Below are 23,939 nucleotides of genomic sequence, written 5' to 3' on the forward strand. Positions count from 1 at the left end.
GCCAAAGACATGAGGTTAGTGCGTTACAGCATCAAGGAATTTGTAAATTTGATGAACAGTTTTTGCTGCTTAATCCTTGTTTGTGTTTAGTTGTTGCTCATGTGTCAAATAAAGCAGCACACTAGATTATCTTGTGTGTAATTATTCTGGCTTATTGTAATCAGAAGAAAGTAACCACCAAAAATGCATTCTTTTTGTGAGCACTGGGCGATTCCACCCCAGTGTTCTGAAAGGGTGGCCCACCTAAGTTGACCGTCACTTGCCAACCTGCACACTACAGGTTATCTCATGGCTACCTCTTTACTACACAGCATGGTAACAAAACCTTTGCATATTGTAGGTGCAGGAAAAGTTCTTCATAATCAGGCATGTGCATGATACGCAATTTCATTAAATGTTTGGCAGAAGAAGCAAACAAGGAAGCAAAAATCTCAAGAAAAGCTCTACTTATGACAGCTGCAGAAATCACTAGATATTCAATTCACATGATAAAGAGAATAAAGAAGAAGTAGGAAAACATAAAACAAGTACCATACTTCCAAAGACTTCACTACTTTGAAATGTTGCAGATGAAGGAGGAGAAAATTTTATTTTTTGGTAAATTGTCAGACAGATTATCAGGGGACTGAGCATAATTTCCATGCACATGTTCTTTATCATACATTGCCAGTATCACATTGAGCAACGTTTTCCACTATAGGATATTTTTACCCTTTTTTGTTTTAGGATATTTCCTTCTTGCCATACGTGGTTGGACTTGTTTCCCTTAGCTTGATCCTTGTGGAATACTTTCCATTGATTGAACAGCTTGGTTAGATAACCCTTTTACATTAGTACTTCTTTCTGCTACCTATAATTTCATTAGTTCCAACCCAACTCGCAGAAAAAAAATGTTTCTGTTTGTTGTGTTCCTTCTCATTCCATCTTGGATATAGCTGGATGAATTATGGTGGTTGCATTGTTAGCACAGACATCAATGAGAGAATAAAATACTGACAGAGGTCATATTTTTGTTCTCCTCTTGCTGGTGTATGCATGAGCCATTTGATCAATGGTATGTATTTATGTGGGTTTATTCTTCTCTCTTCCTTCAGTGCCTTTATCTTGGTGTATTGTTGGTAACATCAGCAAGATTTTACAATGTAGGTTGCCAAAGTAACTGGTGGTCTACCTGTTGTTGGGTCTGTGAACAAGAACATTGCTGAATATACCTCTCAATCTGATGTGTTCTTCTTTGCATCTGGAATATGCTTCCTGTGTGATAGGAGAGTTCCTAATGTAGTAACTTTGTAGCCTTGGTATAACTCTTTCACCAAATCCAATGGTCTGTAGTAATATTTCAACCAGTATTTTTCACAGGCACTGCCATACATTCAATGACAGCTAGTGAACCTGATTCTTCCTTGAACAAACTGTATACTTTACCTGCATGAGTTTCCATATTCATTATGTATCTGTCTATTGCATCTGACATCATGCATATAAGGATGCCATACTTTTCTGTCTTGTCCGTCATATAATATTTTGAAGGGGTGGTGTCTCTATACAAACTAAGCATCTCTTCAATAGTAATGGGCACTCCAGGTTTATAGAGTAGTGGAAACCTATCTTCACTTTGTTGAAAGCTTCATTGATTGTTGTGAACTTGTCTGCTTCCTTTCTTTGCTGGTGGGTAGTTTTGCCACCAAATCTAATGATTCTAATGAGCTCCATGAAACACTCACTTGCCATAATACCCTTGTAAACAGGCCAACCCATTAGGTTTAACCAGAGATCACGTACATTGACAGAATTGTCCTCATTTGCAGCCATAAGTATCCGTATTCCTATAAAAATTTACAATTGTTTTCATTATTAGGAGTAACATTTAGCCCAACTGCCTCTTCATTTGAATGTTTTACTTTAACATCCATGATGTCAGGTGTAAAAAGTAATGTCAAGGCTTCTCTAGGAGAATGGTCAACACCAGCTTCAGTTACTCCTGCCTGCTCCCTTACTATATCTGCAAGAAACCTCCTAGGTATTCTCGGCTGTGAGATTACACACCTTCATCCATACTTGGCCACAGTCACATCCTGATGGTCACTACCTGTAATTACATATTCTTCATCATCTCTAATGTCCACATCAGTTTCCCAATACGAATGTTGCTCCATAACAACATCGTCATCCTCATCTTCACTTTCACTCTCAGAGTTGGAATCTTCTCTTAAAATTTCATTCAAAACTTTTTCTAAAGGTGGTTCACATATTCTTTTAGCCAATTCTGAGTCTCAGTGTAAACAAGAGTGAACTGAACTAACTCACTAGAAGAGTAAAAGATAAATAATAACTGACAGTCACGAAAAATTACTTCCTCTGGAAACAAATTGGTTATCAGAACATCAAGAATGCCAACCAACAAGAAACATAGGCTTCTGTTGTTTTAGAGGTGGGAAATAAAAAAAATCTATGTGCAAAATTTTTCTGTTTCATTGAAACTTAAGGGCTGTGGCTTTGTTGAACCCATATTAAAAGTTTAATTTTTCCTTTCAAAGGAGTAGTTTTCTTTAAAATGTATTGACACTAAAAGTTCAATGCAATATTCAACAAACAATAACTCAAAGGGAAAATCTGTACAGCTATGACATGGGCAGAAACTAAGGAATATAAACAGTCACAGGCTCAATAAAAACCCAGCATGTGTCCTAGGGTTAACACCAACATTTTCAGACTTACTAGCTTACAAGTTACACAAGATATGCATTTATGCATTGGCCTCAGCTGCCAAATTGCACTTCCCCCTACTGCCTCATGGTTGTTCAGAACAGGATCCCCCCACAATTATTGTTGGCCTCTCCATCCTGCCATCTACAAACCTATCAAAGCAGCTGTATTCAGTTTCTCTGATGAATCAATATCAAAACTGAAATCTTTCTTGAAATACATAACACATTCTTCATTCCCTGAAGTAACTTCCAAGAGAGTCACATTCATGAACTAGTTTCTACTACTACTATACCTATAGTATGATGCTAATAGGGAACCAAAGTAAGAAAATGATCCAAAAAAGAATTAAAAGGCCTAGATGACATAACAATAAAAACTCACAGCACTCTTGAAAAGAAAAAAAATGAAAAGAAAGAGATTTAGATGCACTTAATGTATTTTAATTACATATGAAGTATATTTACTACACCTCAAATTGTTAAATCCGCCTAACATACACTGGAAGCAAAAAGATATACCACAAAGTAGGAACATATACTGGAAGAAAAAAGATGTACCATGAAATAGCAACAAAGCAAAAGTAATATTGAAATATAAAAAATAAAAAAAGTACTTCCAGGAGTGCTATTTCTGCAAGGTTCGCAGGAGAGCTTCTGTGAAGTTGAGAAGGTAGGAGACGAGATACTGGCAGAAGTAAAGCCGTGAGGATGGGACACGAGTCATGCTTGGATAGCTCAGTTGGTAGAGCACTTGCTCACGAAAGGCAAAGGTCCCGTGTTTGAGTCTCGGTCTGGCACACAGTTTTAATCTGCCAGGAAGTTTAAAAAAAAATGTATGTGAAAACTACAGAGGGATAAGACTAGCTGACACAGCAAATACATTTTATGTGAGAATTGTAAGCACAAGACTACAGACAATAGCAGAATATTTGCTTCATTGGTTCATGGGCGTCAGCATCGGATTATGTTGCGGAAGCTGCACAATATTTCAATGAGACAGCTACTCATCATCTTCAGGTACTTACTGACATGTTGCTGCAAAGATTCACCAGTATATACGCTGACTCACTAGGAAAGTGCATGTGCCAAGAATTGAGGCTATAATGTCATCATAGATGAATCATAGAACACGGCGACATCCAGTGCACCTGCCGGACAAACGGGCAACGGGCTTCTCATTTGCGACACAGGAAATGTGCAGCTGTAAATAGTGGCCCAGTGTGCATGTGGGCAGAGTGCTGGTGCCCAGTTTACGTGTGTGGACTTTGATTCTCTGTCTGTGTTGAGGTGGAATCATTCGTCTGCGACCAATGATGTCTTAATACTGTCAGTGCTGGTTCACATTTCTTGCTAAGTTGAAATCCTGTGTCTCTATTAATCAGGTCACTACTTATATGAATTTCAACTACTTCTTTAATAATGAAGTCCCAGTATGTGGAAGCGGACAAAAGGATCTTTATCTCTCCGTAGTTCATGCTGTGTCCTGTGTCAAGACAATGTTCAGCCACAGCAGACTTTTCTAGCCGATCCAGTCTGGTGTGACGTCTGTGTTCAGCGCATCTATCCTTAACAGTGTGACATGTCTGGCCAATGTTTGATTTCCCACACTGGTATGGGATTTTATATATCCCTAGTCTCCTTAGACCTAGGTTGTCTTTAACAGAACCCAGCATAGTCTGCACTTGGGCTGGAGGGCGGAAGACACATGTTATTTGATGTTTTTTGAACAGCCTGCCAATTTTAAAGGACACACCACCAACATACAGTAGAAAAACCATCCTCATGGAGTTCTCTGTTTCCTCTGGCTGTTCTTGAGATTTAATGCATATAGGTTTAAATGCATTATGGATCTGTTTGACAGAGTACTCGTTTTGTACAAACACAGAGTGAAGATGGCTAAGCTCTGCTGATCAGCTCCCTGAATCTGAGATAATTCTAGCCCTATGAACGAGAGTCCATAATGCGCCACTGCATTGAGAGGTGATAGCAGCTTGTAGCTCATAGATATAGGTCAATGTGAGTCGGTTTGTGAAACACACAGTGACCGAGGAACCATCTTCTTTTCTGTAGACCAAGACATCAAGAAACGGTAGGTCTCCATTTTTCTCCACTTCCATGATGAAGCAGATGCTGAGATGGAGGGAGCTAAAGTGTTCCAGAAATGCAGGAAGTGTTGCTGATCCATGTGGCAAAACTACAAAAGTGTCATCCACATATTTCCTGAAACATTTAGGTTTCATCACTGCTGACTGAAGTGCTTTTTCCTCAAAGTCTTCCATATAAGGTTAGCTACTAAAGGAAACAAAGGGTTATCGATAGCAATACTGTCAGTCTGCTCAAAATATTGTTTGTTAAATAAAAAGTAAGTCAAGGTAAGCAAGTGTTTGAGCAGATGTAAGATGTCCTCCTCCAACTTAGTTCCTATACGTTGTAATGAATCCAGCAAAGATACTCATGTGAACAAAGAGAGCACGTCAAAACTCACCAATATGTCAGCTGGTTCAAGACGCAAGGTCTTAAGTCATTGTATAAAATCTTCTGAGTTTCGAATGTGATGTTCACATTTTCCTACCAGTGTGATTAGAAGAGAAGCCATATGTTTTGGCAAGTAATATTTTGGGGCTCCTGTATTGCTCACGATGGGGCTAACAGGAACCCCTTCATTACGGATCTTAAGCAGCCCATACAGTCATGGTGGAACTGGCAGTTGTACTCTTAAGCTCTGTTTAAGATGTTCAGGGAACTGGCTGGATTTGAGGAGCACAGAAGTCTTCCATTGTACTGCATCAGTTGGATCCTTCTGGAGACAGTGATATGCTGAGTCCTCCAGTAAATCCGTCATCTTGCCAAAGTAAGATGTTGCAGGCAAAAGAACAGTGGAGTTTCCCTTGTCAGCAGGTAAGATCACTATTTCTGTGTCTTCTCTTAAGGAATGTAGAGCTTTCCTTTCTTCAATGTTCTGCTTCAGTGTGGGCATCCTGGTTATGGCCCTGCAAGCTTCTTGCCTCATGTCTTCAGCAGTCTCACTCGGCAGTTTCGAGACACCTTGCTCAACGGCACTGATAAAATCCTTGATAGGCAAGGTGTTTGGAGTGGGGGCAAAATTTAGTCCCTTTTCCAGCACTGATATTGCAGCATCACTCCATTGTTTATGTGTGAAATTAAGCACAGTATGTCCACATGGTTGTGATGACTGCTATGTAAGGCGATGGAACTTGGAAGTCTGACACGCCACAGTCTGCTGCCGCTGAACAGTAATTTATAGTCAAATGTCAGAAATTTCTTTCAATAAATTCTGCACAATTGTGGTCCCCCAAGAAGGAAAAATTGAAACAAAAATTAATGGAAACAACATCTACAAAAAGCATCCAGAGTGACTACCAAGCCAGATAAAGAGCTTCAAACCAAAATAGAAAGGATATCCTGGCAGACTGAGAAAAGTATGTTCCACACAGGCCATAATTGATCTAATAAGGAAAGTGCATGAGGAGAAGAAAAACTAGTTTTATCTGGTTTATGTCAGCTTTTAAGGAACTTTTTCTGTTTCATACTGACAAAATAGAATAATAGTAGGAACACAACTACTTGCTGATATTGCTGCATATGGAAGCATTAAATTTCAACCTCTGTATTTTCCAGTAAAATACAGGGTGGGCCTAAAGTCTTTGTACAATTATCAACATTTATTTTACAATAACTGTAGAACTTACAACTTTGTGGTTAGTGGCAAATGAAAGGATAAAGCGCCAAGTTTGTTTGCATATCTTTGTTGCAGATAGAAGCTGAGTAGAGAGCACTGCAAGAAGAAGGTGCTAAGTTCTTTGTGGTAAAGAGAGACAAAAAATCCATTTATTGTGCAATGAAATTTTTGATGACAACACAGAAGAGAGGCATCTGACAGGAGTATTGTTGCATGATACTTGAAGTTTAAACAGATTGGCAGCATGTTGGATCTTTTGTGAACAGACTGGCCTTCAGCCAATAATAATAATAATAATAATAATAATAATAATGATAATTTTATTGTCTTTAAGCCATTACAGCAATAGACAAAGTCATACATATAATACAATACAGTACAGTACATGCTATAAAAGGACAGAATTGTTAAGAACTTTACAGTTTAATATCACAGGTCATGAAATCCTTTACATTGTAGAATGGGTTTACAACTAACCAGTCATAAAGTGTTTGTTTGTATTGTTGCTCTGGTAAATTTTGTATACCTTGTGGGAGTTTGTTAAATAATTTGTGGCCCATAAGTTCATAACTGTTAACTGATTTTGACAGTCTGTGGTAGGGCGTATAGATAGAGCTGTTTGTCCTAGTGCTGTAACAATGTATATTTGCCCTGCATTTTACTTTAGGTAAGTTCTTTTTTGTGTAGATTAAAACATAATAAATATATAGGTTTATTACTGTCATGATTTTTTGTTGAGTAAACAAAGGTTTACAATGAGCCTTGTATGGTGAGCCTGTAATTATCCTAATAGCTTTCTTTTGCAGCAATAGTATATCATGCACACAAGTGGAGTTTCCCCATAAAATAATGCCATAGGATATGATGCTTTGGAAAAATGAGTAGTAAGATACTCTAACATAATTTTTAGGTACACAGTGCATTAATCGCCTTAACAAATAGATTACCCTAGACAATTTACCGCTAATATACTTAATATGTGGATTCCAAGAAAGTTTATCATCCAAATATACCCCCAAAAATTTAACACAACTAGGATCATATGATGGAAACTTGTCTTTTAAACTAAATACCATCTGCTGGGTTTTGCTTTCATTAAGCAAGAACCCATTTGCTTTAAACCAGAGTGAAGCTTGCTCAATTGTCTCTGTAACACATGTTTTAAGGCTATTAAGATCATTACTGCTGTTCAGAAATGTTGTATCATCAGCATAGAGTACTGTTCTGGATTTGATAAATGATGGCAGGTCATTTATCATTATTAGGAAAAGGAAAGGGCCCAGCACGGATCCCTGCGGAACACCTACCTCAATTTGTTCTATACTGGACATTTCTTTCCCAACACAGACGGCTTGCTTACGGTTTTGTAAATATGATCTTAATAGCTTAAGGCTGTTACCTTTAACACCGTAAAAGTCCATTTTTTCGAGTAGTAGTGTATGTTCTACACAGTCAAAGGCTTTGCTTAGGTCACAAAAAGTCACTTGGGCAAAGCATTTATCTTCAAATACTTGATGGATGTATTTAACAACATTGTCTATGGCATCAATGGTTGACAGGTTTTTCCTAAAGCCATACTGTGATCCACTTATTAATCCTATGTTATCAAAGTAAACAGATAATTGTTGGTAAATTATGCATTCTAGAACTTTTGAGAAAACTGGGACTATGGATATTGGCCTGTAACTTGAGACAGAATTTTTATCTCCTTTTTTATGTACTGGAACTACCCTAGACAGTTTAACCTCATCAGGGAAAAAACCCTCCAGTATACACTTGTTTATACAGTATGTTAGGGGGTACACTATACAGTCTATTACTTTCTTAAGCATGTTACAAGACAGGTCATATATGTCTACACTGTCTGATGATTTTAACTGCTTCACTATTCTTAACACAAAACCAGGTGAGACCTCAAAAAAATTGAAGGTACTTGTGTTTGTTGATGACCTAGCAATATTTTTTGACAGTAACTGTGATGAGCTGATTTCAGGTTTAATTATAGCACTTCCTACTTCCTCAACTGATTTAATAAAAAAGTCATTAAATTCCTGAGGACAGATACTAATTTTGTCACTTCTTTTATCTTTGGCGACACTATTTATTAGAGTCCATGCTGCTTTGCACTTATTGGTGGATTTCTCAATACTTCTGAGATTGTGTGCTTGTTTGGCTTCCACAATTGCTTTTTTGTACTCATTCCTAGATCTAACATAGGCTAGTTTAGCATGGTTGGTTTTCAGATTTTTATAAATATTGTACAACAACATAACTTGATTTTTCATAGTAGACAGCTGTTTTGTGTACCATGTATTTTGTCTATTTGGAACTTTTGCTTTTAGGACTCTGTCAGTTACTTTGCATTTCTTTATTGGTATGCAGTCATTAAAGTGTCCCAGAAATGCTTTGAGAAACCTATCAAATAGTACCTTTGCTGGCAGATAATTGCTTAGAGTATAATGTGTCTCATCATAACACAGGCCAAACCAATCTCTGTTAGAAAGGGACGTACGAAACCTGTCAATTTTCTCATCTGTGACTGGTCTAGTGACCACAACTTCTGGGACAAACTTATTTACATAACTCTTATCAAGGGGGAACCTACTTGTATAATTTAAAGATACTGAATCATGATCAGAATATGGAAATACTGTCACAAAACATGATTCTTCTGTTGTTTTAAAATTTACAAATATATTGTCAAGACATGCATGTTCTCTTGTAGGTTTGTTATTGACTGAATGTAAGTTGCACTGTCTTAGTAGGTTTTGGAGTTCAGTGACAGTACGTTTTTGTGTTGTTACATCGAATTCAGCATTCAAATCTCCACCTATCACAATATCATAATGTATCCATCTAGTATCTGTAAGTACATGTAACAGCAGGTCCAGTTTTTCTAAAAATACATTGGTTATACCCTTAGGTGACCTGTACAGGGAAATTACAACTAACTTAAAACTGTCTATTACTATACCAGCAGCTTCAAAGTTCTGTTCATCACACAGAAAATCTAGATCTAATCTATTGAATGTACCACTAAATGACTTGTTAACATATATTGCCACACCACCTCTTAAATGCAATTTTCTGCAGTAGCTACTGGCAAGAATATAATCATCAAATTTAATAAATGTAAGTTCACTCTCACTAGCCCAGTGTTCACTTAAACAAAAGATATCAAACTTATTTTCTAATCCAAAGTCATTGACAATAAATTCTTTATCCCTTACTCCTTCAGTGTTAACATAACAGATTATAAAATCAAACCTGTCTTTCTTTACAGATGCACTATTTTGCTGAGAGGCTATTAAATCTCTGGCACTATTTATCTTATGGGCTTCTTCCCCTTGCTGCCTTCTACTAAAAAATCATTTAGACGTAATGGAGGTACAGTTTTCCGTTTGCCCACTACACTTGATACTGCTTCTACTCTTGGAGGTCTCTTCGCGTCTTCTTGTTCATGGCATGATCTAAGTGGCTGGGTTCCCACTGTAGGTAGTTCAACATGTCAGAGCTGTGCAACAAGCATTCTACATGGCCCTTCCAAATCTATTCAACATGTATATTGTGAATTAGGGATCCCTAGCAGCACATTGTGAAGAATTCTAAAAACAAACTGCATTTGCATGCATACAGTTATAAGGTCCAAATAAGACATGCATTACAACCCAGTTATAGAACTTGTTGAGCATCTTTTTTGACTGAAATATTGGCACAAATTGACATAGGAATGAATATCTTCAACAAATTTGTTTTTCAAATGAGACTACTTTCCACATACAAGATAAAATTAAAATTCACATTGTGAGAATGTGGGGTTCTGAAATTCCACATGTTGCCTTAGATCACGTTAGGGAGTCCCCTAAAATGAATGTATGGTGGAGTTTAGTGCACAAGAGAGTCATTCACCCTTGCATTTATGGACATGAACAGATGCTGACTGTTTGCTCCATCCCATCATGTCCACAAATTAAATGCTGTCCCACAAGACGAAAGGTAATTTGCACATTCGGCTGAACTTGTGTCCATTGTCTCTCTGCAGGCACAAGACCTTATTACACACTTGACCAATGAGTATGCACCCTTCTTGGTCATATTTACCACAGTCATGCAGTCATGGCATGTGAATCTTTCCGACAGTACCTCTGCAAGGTTTTTTACTGTACCAACAATTGTCAATAAATGTATTATTATGTAGTCAAGTGTTTGATCAATTACTGTTGCTGAGTCTAGACCCTGAACTTAAGTGCATGGGTCCAGCAGTAAAAGGTAGCTCACCACACAATGAACTTGAAAGCACTTCACTTCATGGAAAACTGAAAAAAAAACCTATTTGAATTATTCAGTCTCCTTTTCTCTGCTTCTGACTCATTGACTGCTCTGTATGGCACCTATCATTTCCATAGTTTTCAAACCATATGTGTTACTGTTACTGCACTATTTATGTTGCTCTATGAATGGCCTAAAGCCTTTCCCTCAATATTTGGTCCCAAGCAACATCTCCCACATCCTTTAACCCTTTTGTAGGCACATATCTGCAGTGATTCAGCAAAGTTAATTTTTGTTTACATCATTCTTTTTGTTGTGCCTTTCTCTGACCAACATCTCCAATATGTGTTTAGTAGCAATTTCCCATTTTTGTAATACTGTCTTTGTTCATATTATTCCAGAATAGAAATTGACTGACTATATTTAATTTTTGATAGTTTCATTTTTGAGACTTACGACTAGAACTACTGTGGTAATTATTCTTACCAATGCCTGGTGTAAGCTGTTAAGTGGTTGCCATAACACAGTTTCAAAATTCCTTTGATGACACTAAACATCTGTAGAAGCCCCTTGCCATATTCCAGATTTAAAAGTTTGCCAATTTCTGCTAGTTCCTTCCATTATATCAATGTGCAGCAAGTCACAACAGTATTTGCTCAATATTACCAAAGAGGTTTGTATTGTAGAAACAAAGCAATGTGTTCCTACTTCATAAGTGACAACAGTAGTGATATCACAAAGAACAGCAAATGATCATTGTAGCAGTTTTCACACACTTGGTACAATGTTCTTTTCAAGATGGCAGGCAGGAAGACATATTTTCATGACTACATTAAAAGAATTATGCTAATGGTAAGCATGCTTCCTGATGTCCACAAAAAGAAATATTAATTTTGTGGTAAATATACTTCCCATGACTCACGGAAAAATTACTTTGGTGGTAAGCATACAGCCCAATAGCCTTTAAAACAATGTTATTTGGTGGTATGTACACTTCACACAGCCTCTGGAAGACACAAGAAACATTTCTTGACAGTTAAAAGCTACCTTTCACTGCCAACTACAGATGGTGCAGCAAACTTCAACCAGGTGCTAGGAGTGCACAGAAGACATATTACTATGTACACAGTCAAGAAACACAATTGGTGGTAATTATACTTTCTGGCACCTACAAAAGGTTTACCAAGCAGGTCCTGAAATCTATAACATTACATATATTTATCACATGTTATCATCTAACAAGTAGTCTACTTTCTCTCTTCCTAACAACATTTTAGGCCCCTATTTCCTTTTTAGAGTAAGTAAGATGAAACATGTCTGGATAAATGAATCAGAGAAAAATGAAAACCATTAGACCCACAGTAATGTTTCGATAGTTTCTGAGGAGAAATGCCTGTGTACAAGAATAACAATGAATTAATAAAGGGAACAATATCAGAGCACAAAACTCATACAGGGTAAACATGGATTTGTCTTGCTATAGTATCAGTGGTGGGAGTGGAATGGCGGGATGAGGGACCTACTGTTTTGTAGGCTAGAGCATCCAGTTTAAGTTGCAATGGTGCAGCAGACTGTGTATCATTGCATTTTTGCTGTTAGACATTTCTCCAAAAGTAATGACTCTGTGATCACAGTCCAATGGCTTTTCCGTACAAACTTCGATGTTCTGCAAAATGGTTCACTATCTGATTGCAACACAATATTGCATTGGGTTGCCTCCTTTCACACAACTGGGTCAGTCATGAAGCAGATATTGCCTGGTCATTCTCACACAGTGTGAACACAGGAAAATATCGCTAGAGTAAGAGCATCTGTTCTTCAAAGTCCTCACTGCTCCACTGGGTGACGTACTCCACTTATGGCTTGTCTCGGCGCTCGCTGCAGCACTTCCTAAAGAATGTGTTACATTTTCATTCTTACAAAATTATGATTGTGCAGAAGATTCACATCCTTGATTATAGTGAACGGACACAGTTTTGTGAGATAATGCTTGATGTTCTTGCTGCTGATGATGTTGTATTGATGATGAATGATGAGACGCACTTTCACTTAGATGGTTATGTAAACAAACAAAACTGTTGCTATTAGGCAGTAGACAACCCACAAGAAATGCATAAAAAACCACTGCACAGAGCAAAAGTGACAATGTGGTGTGGTGAATCTAAAGTGTTAATTGTTGGGCCTTATTTTTTTTTTTAACAAGGTGGTGTTAGTGTAACAGTGAATGCTGTGCATTATGCTGCACTGCTATGCAATTTCGTGCAGCCACAACTGGACACTATAGGGATAAACATAGAAGACATGTGGTTCTAACAAGATGGAGCCACTTCTCACACAGCTAATGATTCGATGGCAGTTGTTCGATAAATGTTTCCCCAACATGTGATTTCACATTTTGGCAATGTCCACTGCCCAGCATGCTCACCAGATTTGTCTGTTTGTGACTTCTTCTTATGGGGTTACCTAAAAAGTAAAGTGTATTGCAACAAACCTCATACACTCAATGACCTGAAGGTTTCAATATGTCAAGAAACTGCTGCTGTTTCACATGACATATTGACGAAAGTAATTGCAAACTTCAAAGAAAGGCTTTCAATGTGTATTCACAAAGAAGGCTGCTTTCTGCCTCACATTATCTTTAAAACATGAAGAACATAAAACTACATAGATTGGATACATTACCAAATATAGTGATGTGAATTCATTTTGTATGTGATCAAAATAGAGCCTGTTATCCTAGTTTGAAATCCATGCATTCTTTTTGTGTCACCCTGTATTTATCTCCTTAAAATAGGATATCAGCCTTAGACAAGAATTATGCAGAGTACCCTACACTGAAGTATTTCAGTTGCAGTATAACAACTGTGCTGGTTTATTTCTTCTGTTTTAGCACTGTCTGTACGCTTCATCACCAGACGTTACATAGGAGAATATGATCACCAAACAGGTAAGTGTTACTCTTTTTTCATTTTGTTACTAATTATTGCAACATAAATCTCTCTTTTCCTTTAATGAACTCTCTGCCAAAAGCATAACACTGTCCAAAAAGTTATATTTGTTCACAATTCAGAAAACATATCTATATCACTTTTAATGTGGATGAAGTTCTCTTTCTTTACTTCAGTTCCTGTTTTGAAGTCAGTTTTTCAAAAATATTTCAAGTAGAAATTTCAGTGGCATAAACAAGAGTCATCTCTGCAGCAATATATACACCTACTTTCCTAATTTGATAACCACTATGAAGTGCAGAAGGTACTTTCATTCACTCATGTAGCACAGAGAAGAGTGACTACTTTAAAGCCTCCATCAGTACTGTAATTAGTCTAATCTTGTCTTCACGGTTCCCAAGGGAGTGACATGTGGGGGACCATAGTACATTCCCAGATTCCTTACTTAATGCTCATTCTTTAACTTAGAAAGTAGGGTTTTGTGAGGTACTTGGCTACTTATCTAACAGTTTTGCCAGTTCTGGTTTTCCAGAATACCTGTGACACTCTCCTGTGACTCAAACTTGTGACCAGTCATGCAGTACTTTTTTGTGTACATTCAATATCCCCCATCAGCTCCATTTCATAAGAGTCACACACTTGAGCAATATTCTAGAAAGAACCATATGTTTTCTATGGAATTGCCTTTGTAGACAGGTTGCAGTTCCCCAGTTTCCTACAAGGGTATCAAAGTCTGGCACTTGATTTACCTACAACTGAGCTTATGTGATCATTCCATTACAAATCTCCACAAATCGTTAGCACTCAGATTTTGAAACTCGTACTTCAGATGGTGTTGGGAGTAGGTCACTAGTTGGGTAGTTCCAGAAATAAATGTGAAGGTAATGATGAAAGAGTATTTGAAATGTGACAGTTTCAGTGTATTGTGATGAACTGTGTTGGTCCTGTTTTATTATTGTAAAAGTGGCAGAAAAAGAAATGGAGTAACAGGAGAATGTGGTAATGATTTTGCATATGTAGCAATTATTTCATACTACACCAAATCACAGTAAATGTTTTGACCAGAGATGTACACTGTTGAAAATTGTGTGCTTTTAGGGGTACAGGCATTAAATGCAAACTTATATATTATTTTTAAATTTATTACCTTCATTCCAATGCAGAGGTTATGGTGTAATTAACAAAGATACATGTTTTGATTGTAGCTATGACACGACTTAAACAGTTAAGACAGACATTCCCAATGTGGAAAATGCAGTGACCAATTGTTAAGCACATGTACCCTCCATGAATAACTCAGGTCACAGAATAAACAGTATGAAAATGAGACAGAGTGAGGTTATGTTAGATATGGTGCGTAGCATAGCTTCAACTGATTATCCATGTGGATTCAGGAAAATAGCAAAAGTGGTGCTTTGGTGCTAACAGTACAATAAAGTTTCACCATTAAAATGCAAAAGTGGACCCTTCACTGACAGACAGTGACAAATCTATGGAAGTGTGGATATGTGAGCACTTTAAAAATACATAAGTTGTTACTGAATAACTCTATTCTGCCACATAAGATGACTTTTCAATGCATATGGAAATATTACCTAATGAAAAAACAGAGATAATTTAGGGGCAAAAATTCTTCTTAGATTTTTTTCTAGATTGTTAATGGCTTAGTAATTTTTGACATCAGAATTTTCTCTTTATAGTAATGGTGTTTCCTAACTGAGGATAAAATTAGGTGTGTTTAGGGTCACAAGATTTAAAATATATCTGATGGATGTGAGTTGTTGAACTAGTTGCTTAAGACACTTTTCACAGAAAGCATTCAGAACTGCTTTGCAATACTGCTTATGCACTCCACTGGGAATGAGAGCACAGTTGTTCCTATCAATACTGTCATTAAATTCTCCCCCACTCCTGTTTCAAGGAGTAGTCAGAAAGTTTTAGTTACAAACTAGAAAATCTCCAGTTGAAACCTGAAATTTGGTGAGGCATTACGCACTACTTTTGTAGAACCAGAAGCATGTTAAAAGCATCATATGACTAATCTGAATGCACCTTGGTCAGTTTCTTTTGTGCAGCAAAGTTCACAGTCAGACTGAACCTCAAGCTTGGTAGAGATAGCATTCTTATTTCTTATAGTCAACATATCCCCTACTAGATAATCTAATCTATCTTTTCAATATATGTTCCATGCCTCATTAAATATTCCAGAACTTCCACTCTGGCTTTCATTTAGATCTCAGTTCAGAGTATAATTAGACACAACATATTTCCTGCAGTGTTAATTATGGTAGTTTGTTAGGAGTGCTCCATCACTAACCTATTAGAATCTTGATATTTGTACTGTCTACACTTTGCTGGCATTGTCATTTTACTCATTGCATATTGGTTGGTGAATATTTTTCAGAAAACTCCAAAATTTCGCCTAGCCTACCATTAAACTACACACACTACGCAAGCACCCTCCTACCTGAGTAGCTGCTTTCAGGCTGTAGTGCCCCCTGACCTGTCAAAGGAAGTCCTACTGTTCACCGGCCCCACAAAAAAGATCCAGAAAACTGCACTACACCACTTTCAAAAATATCCCGTATTTTCACAGCAGACTTTAAAATCAGGGCAGCCACAGCCTGGATATATCATTTTGAAAAGATAAGACTGATTTAGTCATAAGTATTTATAGGCACAAGTGGTTTCACAGTGTTTTAGCTGCATCATCGGGTGCAGTAAAATCAAGTCCTGTTCAGACTGAAAAAAAAGAGTGTGGTATAACTCAGCATTCATAATCAGCAAACTTTTATGAGCTGCATTCTGACACACTGCCCAATTAATGGCGGTGTACTGATTTGATAGTTTAACAAGCTTAAGCTAAACATATTATGGTGTGTATATGTGGATTAGTAAATCTTCTCTGTGAGTAACTAAAAATACGGTGATCTGTTGAAAGAACAGTGACATATTGTGTTTTGTTACTAACTCATGCACAATGACCGCGACCAGTTCCAAAAATTTGAATACTATTTACGAAATAAATGAGGAAGCGTGGAATAAACCATGTTCCTGTAACAAAACAACAAGAAAAGGCGTGAGTTGTGCAAAGTGTAAGAAGAAATTCCATTACTCGTGTGTAAATGCAACGAATAGAGTGAAAAGCTGGAACTGTAGTGATTGTTTTCGTTCTGAATGTGGCGATATGGACGAAATCAAAACAGACCTGTTAAAAACATGTGTGTGCAAAAAGTTAAAGAATGAACTCACAATAGTAAGAAAGGAACTTAAGTATTCGAAAACAATTATACGTGTACTAAAAAACGAACTACAGAGGCAAGAATCAGCCAAGAAAGAAATGTGTAAAAACTACAGATTTGAGGCATCCAACATAAAACACGATTCACAACACAGCGTGCATACCACAACTCTGAATGTAGTTCAAAAAGGAAAGCAATCTAAGGGTGCAGCAATGAAAATGCAAACCTTTGCTCCTGAGACTGAGTCAGTGAGTAGGAGACCCAAACTATTCGTTGCCTCTGATAGTCATGGAAGAGACTGTGCAAGAAACATTTTAAACTTAGCTTCAAACAAAAATGATGTTAAAGGGAAGGTGATACCAGGTACCCCCACTAGTGTAATATTAAAAAAATTCAATGACCTGCATAAACTGACAAATGAAGATTTTGCAGTTATTTGGGCAGGAGCTAATGATGTAGCAAAAAAATGAAGCCAACTTGGCAATTTGTTCACTACATAAAGCCTTGTCAGAATTACAAAATACAAATGTGATTGTAGTTGGTGTACCACACAGGCATGACCTGCCAGAATGGTCTTGTGTAAACCAAGAAATTCAATCCACAAAATAAAACTAAAAAAAAAAATAGTGAAAGGCTTCCATAACACTTATTTTGTTAATACTCCTAGTAACAAGGAGCTATGTACAGCACATGGACAGCACCTAAAAGCAAATGGTAAAGAACTAATCACCACAAGGACTTATGAATCAGCAGAAACAAACAGGGAAGTGTACAAAACAGCAATAGAACTTAAATGGAAGGATACTGCAGTCTCAGATAAAGAATCAGTGAGAATTGTTACTGACACAACTCCATCACAAATAACAGCAGAATCCTTAAAAGAGAATTCTGTATGAGTGGAGAAGACAATTACTCAAGAAATAAATATACCCAAAAGAACCTCGCTAGTCTGCCCCCTGTGGGACCGGGAGCTAGGTCGGAATGTAAAAAAAGGTCAGATTATCAGAGGAACACTTTTATTGGCCCATAACTTCACAATACAATGCAGCATAACCTTGTTGTTCAACTGGAAATGCAGTCTCAAAAACTGTTCCATGTTAAAACAGTAACAAAACAAAAAGGAAATGTTCAAACACTAAAAAAAATCTTGCACGATAGTGTAGTCTGCAGTAGTGCCTGTACTGTAAAATACGTCTGTATCATGCAGTGTAAGTTTAACATCTGTTCACACCCTATTACAGTAATGGTAAAAATGTGTCTTCTCTTAAGCAGGACGAAAAAAATCTGTAAACGGTAGCAGAATTAACTGACGACGAACTCACTAACGCAGTAACTCGAACAGCTGATGAGAACAAGAACGATGATGACAGCAATGAAGATAATAAAGCTATGGCTTGAGTACCACATGCAGACGTCCATGCTAATCTTCATTGTTGTCATCATCGTTCTCGTTCTCATCAGCTTTTCGAGTTACAGCATCAATGAGTTAGTCAGTTAATTCTGCTACCATTGTGCAGTCAACATGTTGTAATGATCCACTTGCTTATGGCACTAGGCTCAACGTCCAGTTGTAAAGAAAGCATTTAGATAGTCTCCTAATTTAGTTTTATGCACTTTAATATATAAGAAGAACACCGTCACTAATTTATAAAACAAATGCGTGCACAACACAACTTATAGATCGAGTTAGCAACAAGTTATTTCATATGAAAAGTAATCCAACTATCGCACCTACTGATCCATATTGCAGACAGTCTTAACTGTAGCAGCGGCCCGTGCAGATAAACAAACAGCGGAAATGGGATGGTCGGACTAAGCAGTGAGTTGGACCATCCACGGTCGGATTAGGGAGGTTCTACTGTAAGTGCAAATTATTTTACTTAACTTTAACTAACCACAGATGTAAGACTGCACATCATAAGTGTAGTTCTCAAGAGCTCTCCCACATTCACCTAGGTGAATGGTAGTATCATTTCCAGGTCTTATTCACACGAAAATATAAGGCAAATGAGTTATAGCAAAAATTACATTCTCATCAACAGGTACTTCAGAGAAGAAAGTTAAGTCCTACAAATCTACAGCTAGGTGAATGACATGAAATGTTTGCATATACATGCATTTTTTTAACCTACGACACTTACTTGCAATATATTTTAATTATACACATGATCCATTATGTTCTGATAACATGTGTCAGGAAACCTTCCTGACTTATTAAGATTAGATGAGATGAGATTTGAACCAAATATTTGCTTTCATCTACGTCTATAGTTACATGACTACTTTGTCGTTCACACGTAAGTGCCTGGCAGAGGGTTCATTGAACCACTTTCAGACTACTTCTCTGTTGTTCCATCCCCTAGCACCATTTGGGAAAAATAAACACTTAGATATTTCCATACAAGCTCTGATTTCTCTTATTTTATTATGATGATCATTTATCCCTATGTAGGTTGGTATCAACAAAATATTTTTGCATCCAGAGGAGAATGTTGGAGACTGAGATTTTATGAAAAGATCTCACTGCAATGAAAAATGTCTTAGTTTTAATGACTGACACCCCAAGTCACTTATCATGTCCATGATGCTTGCTCCCTATTTCCCAATAACACAATATGAGATACCCTTCTTTGTGCTTCTTCAATGTCCTCCATCAATACTATCTGGTAAGGATATAAGACTCTAGCAGTGTAGGCACTGCCTTTAGTAGATGTGTGGCATCTTCTAAGTGTTCTGCCAGTAAAATGCATTCTTTGGTTTGCCTTCCCCAAAATATTATGTATGTTATCATTAGTTTGTAAATGTAATTCCTAGATTTTCAGCTGAGCAGTGTTTGGTAAATTGAGACTTTGCAATGAATCTCATTTCCTGACTCAAAATTTCAGTATGCCTGAACTTCTCTGTGCCAAACTTGTCAGAAACAAATACAAAAAACTTGGACCTTCACTTGGCCCCTGTGTAGTTTCTGAATCCAGAAGAAAGAAAGCTTTATTCTGTAGAAGAATGTATAAAAGGCAGTCAAATGAAAATGAGACAGATGGGAAAAAGTAAGTAAACTATTTACTATTTCAAAGAAATCACCATAATTGCTAGTACATTTGTCCCACTGAGATGCAAGATGGCAAGATGGTAAGTGCCTTCAGGGAAAAAAGTTTGCAGTTTCCTGTGGAACCTTGATAGCACACAGGTGTGTATATCTCTTCATCTGAAGTGAACTGATGACCATGAACATCTTTTCTCAGGACTACAAAAGTATTAAAATTGGGAGAGATTGGGGCTGTATGAAGGATGTGTAAGGGATTTCCAGAAAACTTATGTGTCATACTTGAAACAGCCTGCCAACAAAATGCCTGTCCACAAGTTGCAGAGGTTGTTTCTGAGTATGCGGCAGAGGGCTGGCGGGGAAGACCGTACACATCCTCCATACAGTTCCAGCTTCTACTGATGCAATTTCTGTATTTATGGAGCCCTGAAGAGAGACATTTGTGTGTGTGCTGACATGCTTTGGACAAAGAGGTGCATGCCTGGGTACAATTATGATTCTATTAGCGACCACAAACATGTTTCAACAAAAGTATTGACCATATTGTCTCGCAGTGGGACAAATGTATTAACAGTGATTACTTCTGAAATAATAAACAGTTTTCTTACTTTTTCCCATCTGTCTCATTCTTATTTGACTTCCCACCATACAATGAAATAAAGTAGCTCTGATGGATTAAACTTATGCCAAACCATGACTGAAACCCAACCACTTGCCTTTTGTGAGCAAGGACACTAGTGTTTGTTGACAAAGATACTGCACCACCATTGAGAAATGAGAGACTGCAGGTATATACTGTTTCACAATACTATTGACACTAGCATAATACAAGCAAACATTTATTATGCATAAAAGTCATAAGAATAAATTTTTCTACTTCTTGCTTCACTTTTTCTGTTTTGGAGTCACAACAATACACCCTACACTCATCTACAGTGATTAGGAAGCTAAAGAAGTAATGTATTATTTATTGATTATACTACCTATTCAGTAGTGTAAGCAATCAAATTCTGTAATTAAAGGGTCAAATTCTGTAATTAAAGGTTCAAAACTGTAGTTTCATTAGTTGTATCAGTAATTCTGTAGGTATATCAGTACAGCTTCCTTTCTATTACCCAGATATAACAATATCAGTGTCCTGGTCACTTTCTTCATCAATAATTTCAAGTACAAACAGTACCAGTTGAAAAATGCTCCTATCAGAGCACAAAAGAGGCAAATATGATCCCCTTTGAAACACTCTGACAGGAAAATGTGGAACTATCTGCCTAAATACTCACTCCTCCTTCCTCATCAAAAACTTTGGTCTGCAGACATGTTCACGCTCTTTTAACAGAGAACATTCTAAATCCTTTATATTCAGGATCTCCCACTCATTGCCAGTGTTTACATATGTCTGTCTCTCACTGTCTTCACACCTTTCTCTCACTCTTCCTTACCAATGTCTCCTTCTCTGCCACTTTCACTGACTCTCTGTCCCACTGCCATTATCTTTGTGCCATTCCTTTTCTCTCCCATTTCCTATGTCTCTTTCTTTCTCACTTACAGCCTTTCTCTTCAGTCACCATTGTCTCCTCTCCACACATGTCCTCAGGAATGATATTGATATCATCAGGGTTTTGGCCCCTAGACCAAGAAACCTTAGCAAGCATGTATAAGGGATGGGGGGAAAGTGCGTAAATGTTTTCATGTTTTAGTTCACCATTCACCATTAGAAAAGGGGGGGGGGGGGCAGATGCACCTAACCTGTGTATGGTCTTCCTCTCATCTCTCTTTTTCATTTCTCCTGCTTCCTCTCTCTTTCATTCCCACTTTTACTATCTCCACTCATCTCTCTTTCTCTTTCATTGCCACTGTCTCTCATTGACCATCACTATCTCCTGTTTCCTTGGTCTCACTGCTATTATCTTCTTCTCCCTTTCTCTTTCACTGCCAGTTTCTCTCTCTCCTCCATTGCTATCTCCTCTCTTTTTCTCTCCCATTGACACTGTATCCTCTCTCTTCCACCATCACTGTCTCTGTGCTATCTCTTTCAGCCCAAAAAAGTGCAAAAAGGTTCACATGCAGATGCTGCCACAAAAGTCTTTGGTCACTTACCTAATAGCATCAAAAGTCTGACAGATAGATTTTTGGTGAAGAAGAAAGAATGAGGATTGACAAGATTAGATTAGATTAGATTAGATTGCATATTCTGGGGTAACTCATCATTGAGTAAAAGAGAGTTCATTGCACAAAAGCGTGTAATCAGAATAATTGCTGGAGCTCATCCAAGATCATCCTGCAGACACTTATTTAAAGAGCTAGAGATCTTCACTGTAGACTCACAAAAAAAAAAAAATAAATAAATAAATATATATATATATATATACATACACACTCCTGGAAATTGAAATAAGAACACCGTGAATTCATAGTCCCAGGAAGGGGAAACTTTATTGACACATTCCTGGGGTCAGATACATCACATGATCACACTGACAGAACCACAGGCACATAGACACAGGCAACAGAGCATGCACAATGTCGGCACTAGTACAGTGTATATCCACCTTTCGCAGCAATGCAGGCTGCTATTCTCCCATGGAGACAATCGTAGAGATGCTGGATGTAGTCCTGTGGAACGGCTTGCCATGCCATTTCCACCTGGCGCCTCAGTTGGACCAGCGTTCGTGCTCGACGTGCAGACCGCGTGAGACGACGCTTCATCCAGTCCCAAACATGCTCAATGGGGGACAGATCCGGAGATCTTGCTGGCCAGGGTAGTTGACTTACACCTTCTAGAGCACGTTGGGTGGCACGGGATACATGCGGACGTGCATTGTCCTGTTGGAACAGCAAGTTCCCTTGCCGGTCTAGGAATGGTAGAACGATGGGTTCGATGACGGTTTGGATGTACCGTGCACTATTCAGTGTCCCCTCGACGATCACCAGTGGTGTACGGCCAGTGTAGGAGATCGCTCCCCACACCATGATGCCGGGTGTTGGCCCTGTGTGCCTCGGTCGTATGCAGTCCTGATTGTGGCGCTCACCTGCACAGCGCCAAACACGCATACGACCATCATTGGCACCAAGGCAGAAGCGACTCTCATCGCTGAAGACGACACGTCTCCATTCGTCCCTCCATTCACGCCTGTCGCGACACCACTGGAGGCGGGCTGCACGATGTTGGGGCGTGAGCGGAAGACGGCCTAACGGTGTGCGGGACCGTAGCCCAGCTTCATGGAGACGGTTGCGAATGGTCCTCGCCGATACCCCAGGAGCAACAGTGTCCCTAATTTGCTGGGAAGTGGCGGTGCGGTCCCCTACGGCACTGCGTAGGATCCTACGGTCTTGGCGTGCATCCGTGCGTCGCTGCGGTCCGGTCCCAGGTCGACGGGCACGTGCACCTTCCGCCGACCACTGGCGACAACATCGATGTACTGTGGAGACCTCACGCCCCACGTGTTGAGCAATTCGGCAGTACGTCCACCCGGCCTCCCGCATGCCCACTATACGCCCTCGCTCAAAGTCCGTCAACTGCACATACGGTTCACGTCCACGCTGTCGCGGCATGCTACCAGTGTTAAAGACTGCGATGGAGCTCCGTATGCCACGGCAAACTGGCTGACCCTGACGGCGGCGGTGCACAAATGCTGCGCAGCTAGCGCCATTCGACGGCCAACACCGCGGTTCCTGGTGTGTCCGCTGTGCCGTGCGTGTGATCATTGCTTGTACAGCCCTCTCGCAGTGTCTGGAGCAAGTATGGTGGGTCTGACACACCGGTGTCAATGTGTTCTTTTTTCCATTTCCAGGAGTGTATATATATATTCACTTATGAAATTTGTTATTAACAATCCGAACGAATTCAAAAGTACTAGCAGTGTACATGACTACAACACTAGAAGAAAGGATGATCTCCACTACTCAAGGTTAAATCTAACTTTGGCTCAGAAGGGGGTAAATTATGCTGCCACAAAAGTCTTTGGTCACTTACCTAATAGCATCAAAAGTCTGACAGATAGCCAGAGAAAATTAAAAGAATTTCTTAAT

The 23,939-nt window shown here is 38.5% G+C and overlaps 1 protein-coding gene across 1 annotated transcript in view; it reads left to right on the forward strand.

The window, feature by feature from the left end:
* Window positions 1-23,939, forward strand: part of LOC126259231 (ras-related and estrogen-regulated growth inhibitor) — a 348,539-nt gene that overhangs the window by 284,260 nt on the left and 40,340 nt on the right. The window contains exon 3 of the mRNA XM_049955847.1: window positions 13,568-13,624. Coding sequence (XP_049811804.1) covers window positions 13,568-13,624 — 57 coding nt within the window. The remainder of the gene's footprint in view (window positions 1-13,567; window positions 13,625-23,939) is intronic.

The sequence above is a fragment of the Schistocerca nitens genome, chromosome 5 (assembly GCF_023898315.1).
Source record: "Schistocerca nitens isolate TAMUIC-IGC-003100 chromosome 5, iqSchNite1.1, whole genome shotgun sequence".
NCBI lineage: Eukaryota > Metazoa > Arthropoda > Insecta > Orthoptera > Acrididae > Schistocerca > Schistocerca nitens.